This window comes from Solanum dulcamara, chromosome 3 (assembly GCF_947179165.1).
Source record: "Solanum dulcamara chromosome 3, daSolDulc1.2, whole genome shotgun sequence".
NCBI classification, from domain to species: Eukaryota; Viridiplantae; Streptophyta; class Magnoliopsida; order Solanales; family Solanaceae; genus Solanum; species Solanum dulcamara.
The window spans coordinates 303,399-316,798 of NC_077239.1; the positions used below are offsets into that span (position 1 = coordinate 303,399).

Here is a 13,400-nt window from a genome sequence, read left to right on the forward strand (position 1 = left end):
TCATCCTCATGAACAAATTCATATTTTTCTTATCCAAGATTTTGTTATCCATATGTTCAGGCAGGAAAATGTAAGAAGGAACAAGTTCTTATCTCAATAAAAACTTTAAATTCTGACTTCGTCAAGAAGGTAAATGTCCTTGCTCTATAGCTAGCAAGGAGTGACAGCTAACTGTATAGTTGTTTTTTTCAATTACGTATCTTGTGTTCAATATCCACATTAGAACCAACCAATCCGAACCGTGTAAAACTCATTCAAGAAAAGTGATCTCTACTAAAAAATTCCAAGACTCGAAACCGAAACCTTTGAGTAAGAGAGGGAACAACCCCATCTAAGACACCACATCCTTTGGGGATAATGTATGGTTTAGAAACATTATTTGGAGTTAACTTTCACGAATTTTTTGTAAAATAACTAGTAGAGAGTAGAAAAAAAAAAGTCAAAATTGAAGTATGGCAACATATTTTGAAATTTTGGTTTCCCCATGTCAATTATAAAATTGCACATTATATTTGTTATCGATAATGTAATATCAATGCCAAAATTGAGAATTTGCAACATCTATCAGTCAAAAAAAAAAAAAAATGGCATTTTCACATGCTGCACATAAATTCTACACAATGTACACATCCAGTCTCCAGACACCTGAAATATTTCTCAAGAGTTATATTTTGTACATTAAAGAGAGAACCTTTGTCCCATTTCAACCCTTTTCTCTTTTCAAGTGTCATGCATACTTGAGCATTGCGCGCATGCAAGAAGTTCTGGACTTGAGATTGTTGTGACACCCCCTATAAGTTAGCCGAACTAAGTCTTTTTAACAAATAAACCGTGATTACTCCAGTTCCACAGTCGAGAAGCTCAGACTTCAGTGCCGATCTTTAAATCTGAAGTTTTTACAGCTTCAACAGTAGATCCAGGATCTTTCTTGTCCAACCCAAAGAATGAGCAATTTTGAAATGCATCCAGACTGTTAACTATGAGGCGGTTAAAACCACCAAGACTATCACTGAGAGTTATGTCTTCACTATGATATCTACATGAAGGTGCATCCAATTCTAGCGGTCCTAAAGAGTCTGTCTGCAGGGTTGAAAAAAGGGAATTTGGTAAACACATGCCCTCAAAGCCGACATACTAGATGGCTGTATATATAACTACTGCAAGCATCACTAATAGCAGAAAGGCAGGATAAGTAAGAAATGATTTACCCAATATATGCCAGAGAGCTCATTCAGATCCTTTGCAGAACCATCCAACGCTTGTGCATCCGATTGACACTCATCCACTGGGTTATCATGAGCAGGTTCACCGGTAAAGGATTCCATGTTCCCAGGCAAATCCTGCAAAAGAAAATAAAAATGATGTATATGTTCCATATCTAAGAAGCACAAAGTGATGCTTGATGAGATTCTGTTTGACATAAACCTTGATTCCTGCATCCGATACTAGGGAAGATGATTGAGCAATCCGCTGGGAATTCTCTGCACCAACATTGCTGGATGAATGCTGTGCTTTGTCACTGAAAGCAACGTTTTTCTTAAATGCAAAAGCATCACATGTATCTTCAGCGTTCCAAATGGAAGATGCTTGAGGTGGAAGAGCCATCTGAGAATCAGCTTTGCTTTGATGTTTATATATATGAGCAGCAATCGCTGCATCAAACGAGTCACAGCTTAATGGCATCTGTTGGAGAAAATGAGAGCTTCCGCGCAAAGCTGAGTCAATGCAGTCTGTTTCCTCATCATCAGGTGCATCAAAGAGAAGGTCTCCCACACTTATGTTGGTAAAGCTATCTTCCCAATCCCCTGCTGACAAAGCACTGGCCTTGATTCCCTGCATATCATGCTAATAGGAAGCAAGTAAAAATTCAGAAATAGAATAATGAGCAACTCGCAACTTATTGATTGATATGCGATCCAACATTCTTTTAAAGAAAAAATGACTCCCTTTAACACACAAAAAAAATACAGGGAGAACCTCAAAATCCATTTGCTTCAACCTGAACATTTGATGATAGAACTTCAGTTTCTCCCCCAGCAAGTAAAAACATGTTTTACACAATCATTGTATTGGCATGAATTGTAAATTGATAGCTTTATTTACCAATCAGACAAACAAGTGCTAAGTGAAAATGACTACAATATCTCAAGTTTCCCTAGCTCGGGCACTGAGGACTCACTTCTTTAATAGCTGACCTAAAGGGGATATTTTTTATTGTGTAAATCTTGTTCCTTCTGCAATGGGTAATTTTACAGTCGGGATTTTACCTATCATTTTAGAGATATCGGATCAACTACTCAGGCTTTTAGCCTTTGGGCAATCTTTCGAATAAATTAGACTGTAAAAAATTAACTCGTGAATATTTTTCACGGGACAAACCTCTCAAGACAGCAGTAGAGGATCGGCCCAGTCTAAATTGGGAATAACACTTTATCCCTAGATCCCCTCAATCACTCTCTCTTGAGCAGTAAGGTTAAAGTAAGCTGGTTTTCTACTTGGGCCGATTTTGTTAATAATTCGCTCCCTGATTCATATCAGCAAATTTTCATGATCAGTGCCCTCCTTTAAAAATGATTTTTCCTGGGATGCAACTTCAAAATAGGCGATTTCTTTCTATGGATGTCCTTATCTCCTTTAAAATGATTTTCCAGCAGATTTTACTTTGATTCCTACCTTAGACCAAAACCCAGTGCTAACCATCTCGTTAAAAATCTGTACCTAAAATTGTTTCCTTCATAAGCTATTGCATCATCAAGATAAGGCGGTCTTCAACATATCTCACCTAGAGCAAAATCCGCATACTAGAAGAATAGAAATAGCCCGTATAAAGCTGACAAAACCAGGTTAGCTGAAGTTCATCATGTTAAGGACAACTCAGTAAGTTTCAAAAAGGTGTGCTATGACTTTATTCATCACTCAAAAATGCATACAACAAAAGCAAACACAAGGATTAGCTGAAAGTAAAAGAGCCAAAAGGAATTTAACTGAATTGCCAGTTTTCCAAGTTCCTATAAAGCAAATGAAGCCAGAAAGAGAATGAGAATGAGAATGAAACTAAAGAAAAAAAATACCATCTCAGTTTGTTCCACTGTGGTTGCATCCCCGTTCTCCCTTCTATCCAATGGCAGAGTTTCATCATGATCATAAGTGTAGGTATTTAGACCCATGCTAGCTTGCAAGTTTGACTCACCAGACGGCTTGATTGAGGAGGATGTCACTGTCATTCTTGGGTTAGAAGCTAGCGGTTCTTTGGAAAATCGTACAAGTTTACCAGGGGATGATAGTATTTCCGCATTATTTTCTTTTGTGATGTTAGGGTTAATATTTTGCATAAATGGAATGATAGATGACAATAGTTCAAGAGGCGTTCCAAGCTCAGCATTTGGAAACCAACCATATCTAAAAGAAGGAAAAATAAATCAGTCCCACAACTATTGTAGAGATAACTTCTGAAGGATACAAAAAGAAAACGTAAAACACGGACCTGAGACGGAAAACTGGAGGGCTTCCAATCAGATTATGCACTTCAGCCGCACTTTGTGTAGTATCTTTGGTCCATCTCAGGGATTGCACCAGGCTTTCCATCTGTACATGGTAAGGAAAAAGCACCAGTTCTCCAGTTGCTATGCTCGAACTTCCCCATTTACGATTGAGATGTTCCAAAACGGATGACATCTTTTTTCGATTACTTAGAGTGAGCTCCAAGTACGGGTTATGATTATCCTAACACAGAATGGAAAGAGAAGTGATAGCAAATAAATTTTACATCAAATATCATAACCAGTTAATCACAGAATGGCAAAGAGATTTACTTAACCTACCATTTCCAGGGCCCTTCTAGTTCCTTCATCAACAGGAAACAGCTGGAGCTTGAGTTTCATACAACTCTGTAAATTGGTCTCGTTTACCAGATTTTGGGATAAAGTCGGCAAAGAATGAACATTTTTGCCAACATGATCAAAACCATTTATACCTGCAAGTTATTCATATAAAGGATAGCTAGAAGTTAGATGCATTTGACGGAATCAACAACCCTCAATGGAAACAAGAAAGCTTCAACTAACTACTCACCCTGCGAATTCTGGACCAGTCCGACATCTTTATCAATAGTTGCCCGTTCCAAATGCTCCGCAGCATCAGCTACCAATGAAACTCCAGCAATTGCAGCCTTCTCCCACCTTTTATATGCAGCTGTTGATGCAGAACCTGCCACCCAGAGACAATACAACCGAGGGTTGAGCTCAGAGTAGCTTTGTTATTTAGGAAAATGAAAAACAAAAGAACAATTAAAAGAAAAAAGCCAAAGCAGTAAGGCAGACTATATCAGTCATAGAAATGTCACTATTAACACTCCTCTGAACATGTCAGTTAAGGTATGGAAGGTGGGAGGAAGACAATGTTTTGGCTTGCCACTGCAATGACATATCGGTCAGATATTTTTGTGATGCCATATTGCCATCTGGAAGTAGTGTAAGAAGAACAAAACAAATATTCCCATGTAAAAGTAAACATCTTTACTCATAGTTATATAATAGTCCATACCAAGAATAATTCTTCGTACATGTAAGAGAATCTGAGCAACCAACTTAAAACATACGGAATGGGAGTAGTAGCCTAAGACCTTTACAAACCACTTATTCCCTAACATATCCAATACGAAGCAATGTATATCTCTAGCATAAGCTTTGCAAAAAGATGCAGGGAAAGCATAAAAGCCAAAGAAGCAACAAATGCAATTCATTCATGAACTTTATAAATAACAAACCTGTCCTTCGGCGATGTCTAGCATTTTTCACAGAAGAGTCTACTTTTGCATTGCTTCTATTGACACCCATAGTGACATGGCGTTTTAGAGAAGAGCCTTTTCCAGATCCAAATTTTTGTACGTCCTGGTTGTCAAGAAGAACCACTTTAACTGTCCGACTATCATTAGTTGACACTCTGCCATGACTTGAAGGAGATGCAGCAGCTGTAGAACTACTTTCTCCTTGAGAAGGACGCCTTCTTACATTCTTTTTCCGGTCTTTCAACAGCTGACTCTCCTTTATGACAATATAATAACGTAGTTCAGTCCCAGCTAAGAATATAAGAAATCATGCTGAAACATGGAGCGTTATAAAGGAATAAAAGCTGAGCTCTTGACTGACCAAAGTTTCAATAAATATTTTAAATCTCCGCGGTTTCAAATGAAGCTTTGAAGCTTTACAGCTATATTTTTCCAGTAAAGACCACCTACAGACAAAGCAAAAGTTAGCTATATCATTAGAAGTAGCTATTTAGCATGTACAAGTGTCACAAGTGAGCTACATTTCGCTCCAAGTTTACATAATAGATTTTGTTGTGAATAGGATAAAGTCCGTGGTTTACTTCTCCAAACCAACAAATAGGACATATTGCTGGTTTACTTCACCAGGGAAAAGACATACAAGTGTGGCATACCTGTAATACATAATTATCACAGCAATAATACTACATGTGAAAAGCTTAAAAAAAGAAAGCATTGATCTCATAACTTCATTTCTAACTACAAAACACCATCCTTACATTTAATGCATAGCATGCTTCTATGTCATAAAAAATGGACCAAAAGAGGATCGTGCTGCTAATGATATGGCACAAAAAATTTCCAGTCAATAGTTTCATCAGTTTGAAACAACCGGGAGAGAGATGAATGACTAGGTAATGGCTCCCACATACCATCGCAACATTGCAGCATTAGTATCCTTGGAATTTTTGGCATCAAGACAAAGTTCTGGGCCCAATAACTTGTTCATACGCCTCACTAGACGATAATAATAATGTCTGACCTGCCAAATCAAAGGAATAGAAATGTTCAAAAAAAAACAAACAGGAAAAGACAAGTGAAGGAAAAAGCATAGAAGAAAAGATATGTGGATAATTAAATAAATAAATACATGCCAACATATATCACCTGATCCTTGTTTTTACTCTGCACGCGACTAGTAATTTTCTCAAAATTCTGAAAATGAAAGTGCCACAACCACAGTAATTGTTGATCGATCGCACAAGAAAAATAAAAACAAAAGAGGAAGCTAGCTTTATGCCTATATATACACCAAAACAATGAATTACCTTCCCAACTTGTCGCAGAGCAGAGAAAAAGCTTTCTTCCTCCTGACGTGTCCATGCAGCCCATTGACGTGGCTGTCTTTTGGCTGCATTAGTAATTAATATCCCAGCAGCAAAAATGACAAGTTAACCTTCCACAACTAGAGAACGATAAGTGTAAGACAGCTAAGATATAGCATTTATTTCCATGACGTACCTGGCTGCTGTAGGATGACCTGGTCTTGGGAGGATGGTACCAGCTGTGTCACCGCATGATCATGTGTCAGCACAGACTGCTGTGAAGCAGGATGATCGTTTGAGGGTATCACTGACAGTGCCGCTGCAGGATGTTGTGTTACACCAGAAAGCCCATCCTTGCACATAAAAGTCTCGGGATGGAGGCATGTGTCACACTCTAAGGAGACCTGTTGTACCATTTGCATGTTGAAGTCATCCGAAGCACTAGCTTTGCATTCTATTTTCAACTGCAAACACCAGAAGATATTTCTCAAACCTCCAACAGATAAAAAGTACCTAGAAAAGCAAATAAAAGACCACTCAACATTCAAACAGTGAAATTTAAGATTGATTAAGTCGCATATAGTCAGTCTTGCAGAAAAAGGAAGTAACATCGATCTCTTATTAGTTATATATCAAAATACTACTCTGTATAGATCCATGCATTAGCACAAGCTCACAATATGACAACTTACTAAAACCCACCATTATTAAAGAACCTTCATGGGATACAATATTATAGAGATCTACAAAAGAACCTGAAGCAACTAAAAGTAATTCCGAAATACAATATTATAGAGATCTACAAAAGTTTATCATGCATGAAAAAAGAGTATCAAATTACAATTACCCACAAGTGAATAGTTTATTTTTCTTTCAATTGTCCTCCATCATACATATTGAATACTTCAACAACCTTTCACAAGTGTTCCTTAAAATATTCAAGCGAAAGTTTTAAAGCAGTAAAATTGATAACTAAATATTCACAAATCCACAATGCACACTGGGACAACTTGCAACAAGTTTAAATCATGTTGGTTCACGACATAAACTTTATACATATGTATGTACATGTGTCCTTATCAAAATATTTATATGTACATATGTGTGCATGCACACATGAGCACAGAAAAAGATTTCTGAGAAGATCAAGTAAAATTAACATTCCTTTTATATAGAAAACTAGTTCATTATGCAAATAAAAGCTTGACTGCATAAAGGACTAGAAGGTAAGGTAGCAATAAAGTAACAAATTATTATTATTATTATGCCAAGTAAAGTCACAAATTGTTTATAGAAACTATCAAATTACATACAGAGGTGCTATTCAATAATAAATGTTTTTAAACTTGCAGAATTCATGTCTTACCTTTACATCATAATTCCTCTGTGCACAAACTATCGGTTTTTCCTTTTAAGAATAAAGAAAGCATGTAATGTTACCTTTCTCGACAAAAAAAGAATAAAAGCATGTATGGAATAAATACATGCAGGAGGTCCCTTATTAAAAAATGTTAGGAATTAATAAGGTCAATTAAAGCATCCACATTGTTAACATATTTACAACTACAGAAAAAGGCAAGAGTCAGTAAACACGTTGACTTTAATATGAGCAGAAATTGATATGCCAACAAAAACATCTCTGATTTCTCTCCCTCCACAAAATCCACAAGATGATGCTGCCATGCTGGGAATAGTATAGATTTTGTGTCTGCCTCCCAAACCAACTCAAATATGCATATGGCCCAATGAATCCCTAGTAGGTTTAGGAACATATACCACAGTTCCCTTACCCACAATGCAGGAACACATTTTCTTTCTCTTTTACAATGCGAAAGTATCGACTTATAAATATGCACCAAGATGAAGCCAAAAGATCACATGGTAACACGTACGCTGTTGACTGGAACCAAAGTGTAATAATCCATGATTAGGATCTCCTGTGAACCAGAAGCCAGAACCCCCTCTTCCTAACAAATATCTCTTGCTAGGCATGCTTCATTAGCTCTCCACCTAACGCTAGAGACTTCGGGGGGGGAGACAGCTCTGTGTTTTCAAAGCAATTGCAACGTCATGGTCTATTTGTTCTGCCAGAACATGCCTTCACAGAAAAAGAAAACCTTTACCATTACTTTTCCGCCCCATGGAATGAAGCCTTGCAACACATTTCTCCTCCCAATTTCCTCAATAGATGAATTAAGCTCTCACTCTTCCACTCATAACAAATTCTCTGATGTCCAACAATGGTTATTTGCACTGTGCTATGTTAGCTTCAGAATATGAAGTAAAATTGAAGGGATTAGGAACTATTCCCTCAAACGAGTGAGACCAAGCTATCGATGGTGCGAAAAAATTATCTTCAGACCATCCCCATATTTCAACATATATGATTCTTTTAATTTCCTCCCAAAACATTTAAAATATATTTCCAATGCTCCACTCTATAAGTAGAGAAACAATTTAGTGCACCAGTGATCTTCTATGATTACTTAGTATTTGCAACATTTACCCACAAAACAATCTTCTTAGTGGTTTAACCTCTATAGCCATTTCTATAGAAGACTTCTATTTTGAATCTTCATATACCTGATCTTTAATACAAATGCCTCCTTTTTCAAATATCTTACCACTTCATCCCCTTTATCAAATGGTATTAATGTTGTCTGCTATTGACTTCTCCAAGTTCCTTCTAATTTTGTCTAACTGTTTTGTAACCCTGGAGCAGTGGACAAATTATCTTTCCTCATGATCTAAAAAGTTTTGGATCACTTTCCTTCATATCTGAAGCCTATGTGTCATGATTTGTTTTCTCTAAGTAAGATTTGTTGATTAAAAGAACTAAGAAGGAACTGGTATTTACATAGCAAGATTTACAAAGGTACCGCATTCCCCTACAGTTAATGAAAAGATTGCAGGAACCAATAGTGTTAAAGGCTCATTTAAGCATGCTTAAGTTCTGAAACTAGGCGAAGTTTAGGTTGTACGATTCACTTCACTTATCCAGCACCTAAGTGTAGGTATCGAGGCGCTAGGGGCTAAGGCGTACGCATCATCACCTGCGTCTCTATTCTAGGAGGGTGGCAATGTGGAAAGAAAGGAACACAAGATGTTTCGAAGAGAAGTAGATGGTATACAGAAGATCAAATAGAAATGCTCATGGCTTTTGATGCAACCTTTTTCAAACGATATTCAGTTGTCGTTCCGTAAGTCCTATTCACTCCTAGATGATACGAGGAATGAATTTCAGCGGGGTCCCATCTGTCCATCTTTAAATAGAGAAGAAAGATATGTAGTTGGCTGACGGCTTTTAAAGGGATCTTTCTTCCTTCTCAATACCCTCTTCTGCTTGGAAAAGACCGCGAGACTACCGCGAGACTACCTCTTTACCGATAAAAAAATAGATAGAAAGAATGGGTTGTCTTAATAATTGGTTATTCCTCTCCGTTTGTATCTCTTTTTCCAATTTTGGTTTCGATTAGTTCACAAGATTGAATGACAAATTCTCCTCCAAACCCTCGATTCAATTGTTCAAAAATAACAAATACAATTGGAAAATAGATTAATTGCTGAGCGAACATTATTAATGAACTTCCTACATTTTAGAACAAAAAAATTAGCGATCAATGCTAGTCATTTATATTGAACTAGAAACTGGACTGCACTCTTGCATCAAAATCAAAATTTTAAATTGGTTTCGAACTTAATTTGCAAGATCTTTACTTCATTAATTTCACTTAAATATATTTTAATTACTTTTTTAACAAGCTTTTTAGGTACTTGATTTTTATGTTACTTTTTAATGATGGCGATGTCAAACTCTAAATAAGCATGTGTGCACCTCAAAATTCTACAGGGTACTTGTTTCCTCCCACCAACGCATGAACCGATCATCTGTGCAGTTGGGCCAATTGTCCGACATTGACATCGGTGGAGGGATGAGTTGTTTGTCTCCTTATACTCACCTCATAAGCTAGCTTTTAAGGTTGATCACCGAACACATGTACGGTGGCACTGTGATCAATAAGGCTTTAACTTCTCATAACTAATTCCTCCGTTAGGTACTCCCTCTATTTCATTTTATAGGAAGGTGATTGACAAAGCAATAGGCACAAAGTTTAAGAGAGAAAGAACGACTTTCGAAACTTGTCGTCTTAAGAATGCCATGACACTTCTGTGGCTATACAACTGTGTCACTAAGCGTAAAATGAAAAGTTCACAACTAAATTGTTTCTAAAAATAAAAAAATATCATCCTACATGGAACAAACTAAAAAAAGAATCAATGTCACGCAAAATGGAACAAGGGAAGTAATTGCTTTTCGCCTTCCACGTTACAAGATTGTAAAGCTATTATTCTTTTATCTGTCTTAATTAATTACTCAAATAGAAAAGATTTCAATCCCACTAGACGTTATAAAGGGATTTGTAGTGAGAGAATCCAAGGCAAAAGGTTTTTGGAGTTATTACTCTTAGTCCCACGCTTAATTCATGAGATTCAAGTAGGCATATCACGTAGCTATTACTTTCTCGTGCTCGGTTTAAACTGAAACTAAAGCTCCAAGATATTCTCATCCATATTCCATGTTTATAGTTCTCTAATTACACACTTCCCTAATACATTTTCGTCAAAAAACTTAAAGCTTGGCAACATATTCAGTTTAATTTAGTCTTTTTGATGCTCACAATAACTAGATTTATTCATTTTCTATTACATTGTAGTCTCAGCTATATCCATCAGAAATCAAGCAAATTCTATCAATACCACATTAGCTCATCAAAACAGACAATAAATCGATACACAAAAACAAAAAGGAGAGCTGAAGTACTAAAATTAACCAGACAAAAATTTAATATGATGCTCGAATTACTAAAATTGAATATTACAAACGTCTAAAATCACCAATTTCGAATTTCTATGGACCAGATACAAGTTTCCTGAGGAAGAATGTACCATATAATTCTATATCCATAGTAATCAGCAACAAAAAATCAAACTAAACCTCTTTAATCTAAATATTGAGCAAATAAAACAGGAAAAATAGAGAAAATTCGCGAAATTCAGGTCGGTTTCGGAGTACGAAGAGTTAGACAGTTACCGTGAATCAACCGGAGAAGTTGGCGGAGAAGAACACCGTGGGGAATCCAAGCGGCAAGTCGGCACCGGCAGAAAGAAGCAGGTGGAAAGAGGAAAGTAGATTGGAATTACGAATGGATTCAATTGGTCCGAGAGGAAATTGAAAAGCAAAGGAAAAGGAGAGGAACAAAAGGTACAATATGAGGAAAATTACACATGAAAATCTCCCCTTTGAATTGTTTTTCGCCATCCGTATTAAAGTTTGACTAATTCTAAATTCAAGTCGATATTAATATTCTATTTGGATGGTAGTATTATTTGATAATGAATATAATATTATGAATATATTATATTGTTTTTCATCGTTACGTAATATCATACATTTAAAATTTGAATGATAAATCTATAAAAAAAGTATGATACGATATGGAGCTACTATAAAAAAAATAGTGTAAAGGATAAATGGGATTATTAAAGAATAATTAAAGAGAAAAATATATTAAGATAACAATTTGATCACACCAAATGTCGTTACACAAAATGAGGTTTTCCAACGTTACTTAACAATAAGGTATAATAAAATTTAAGTAACATAATATTACACATTTACAATTTGAATGATAAATCTATAAAAAAATATGGTACAATATGGAACTACTATAAAAAAAAGTAGTGTAAAGGATAAATGAGATTATTAAAGAATAATTACAGAGAAAAATATATTAAGATAACAATTTGATCACACCAAATTAATCGTTACACAAAATGAGATTTTTCGACGTTACTTAACAATAAGGTATAATAAAGTTTTTACTTTTAAAGGTTAAAAAAGGTGAATAATATTTTGCTAAGGACCTTTATGCATTATAATAGTATAGATAAATATATTAAAAGATGAAATACAAATCGCTTATATACTTATCATGACCCTAACCCTAAACCCTCTACATAAATGTATGATTTTACTCGATCTTTTTATTTAATCCGCATACTATTGAGTCTATTTACCCAATTAATGTGAATGTGCACATTAAGGAGAGTCTTTTTTTTTGTTGTTGTCTCCATCTCACCTATCGATTTTATTGTGTTTCCTTTTATTACTGAAGGTTTTTTTTCTCGAAGTTACTTTCACCATTTTTTCTTTTGATGCATACTTATATATCTATGTAATACGGAGTGGGAATGTATATACAATTGACATAGACATGACATAGAGAGACATACAATAACACAAATATACACATGACAAACACACAATATTATCAATGATATACATGCGTGTATGTTGTTGTGTATACTTGCATGTCGTGTGTATTGTATTTGATACATATGAAGTACAATAACACACATAACAAGCATACATCAAACATGCATCTATTCTACCTTTCAGACTACGACTATAAATCACCATAACTAATATCATAAATTATTATAATAACCAACATTTCATCGTAACAATACAAAAATTACATCCAAACAATAAAAAAAGAGTTTGCTTTATTTTAAAAATAATTTATTTTTCTAATGGAGTAATAAGTATTTTTTAATTCTTAATTAGTTAGCTAAGATTCTTTATTAGTTAGATGTGTTCTAGCATGTATTGAGCACCGGGTCAAAAATAAAATAAAAATCTTTTTATTTAATCGTCGTAATATTGAGTCTATTTACCCAATTAATGTGAATGTGCACATTAAGGAGAGTCTTCTTTTTTGTTGTTGTATCCATCTCACCTATCGACTTTATTGTGTTTTCTTTTATTACTGAAGTTTTTTTTTCCAAGATACTTTCGCCGTTTTTTTTTTTGATGCATACTTATATATCTATGTAATACGGGTGTGGATGTATATACAATTGACATAGACATGACATAGAGTGACATACGATAATAAAAGTATACACATGACAAACACACAATATTATCAATGATATACATGCGTGTATGTTGTTGTATATACTTGCATGTCGTGTGTATTGTATTTGATACATATGAAGTACAATAACACACATAACAAGCATACATCAAACATGCATATATTCTATCTTTCAGACTATGACTAAAAAATCGCCATAACTAATATCATAAATTATTATAATAACCAACATTTCATCGTAACAATACAAAAATTACATCCAAACAATAAAAAAAGAGTTTGCTTTATTTTAAAAATAATTTATTTTTCTGATGGAGTAATAAATATTTTTTAATTCTTAATTAGTTAGCTAAGATTCTTTATTAGTTA

The 13,400-nt window shown here is 35.1% G+C and overlaps 1 protein-coding gene across 1 annotated transcript; it reads right to left on the minus strand.

Moving 5' to 3' along the window:
• Nucleotides 1-487: 487 nt before the first annotated feature.
• On the minus strand, nt 488-11,378 carry LOC129882021 (TSL-kinase interacting protein 1). Its single transcript, XM_055956133.1, is given in 15 exon segments — nt 488-1,080; nt 1,209-1,340; nt 1,426-1,833; nt 3,072-3,399; nt 3,485-3,723; nt 3,822-3,973; nt 4,072-4,206; nt 4,766-5,042; nt 5,148-5,232; nt 5,698-5,807; nt 5,933-5,980; nt 6,094-6,176; nt 6,287-6,603; nt 11,183-11,354; nt 11,357-11,378. Coding segments are annotated over 15 exon segments (2,727 nt in total). The 3' UTR covers nt 488-861.
• Between the last annotated feature and the right edge of the window lie 2,022 nt (nt 11,379-13,400).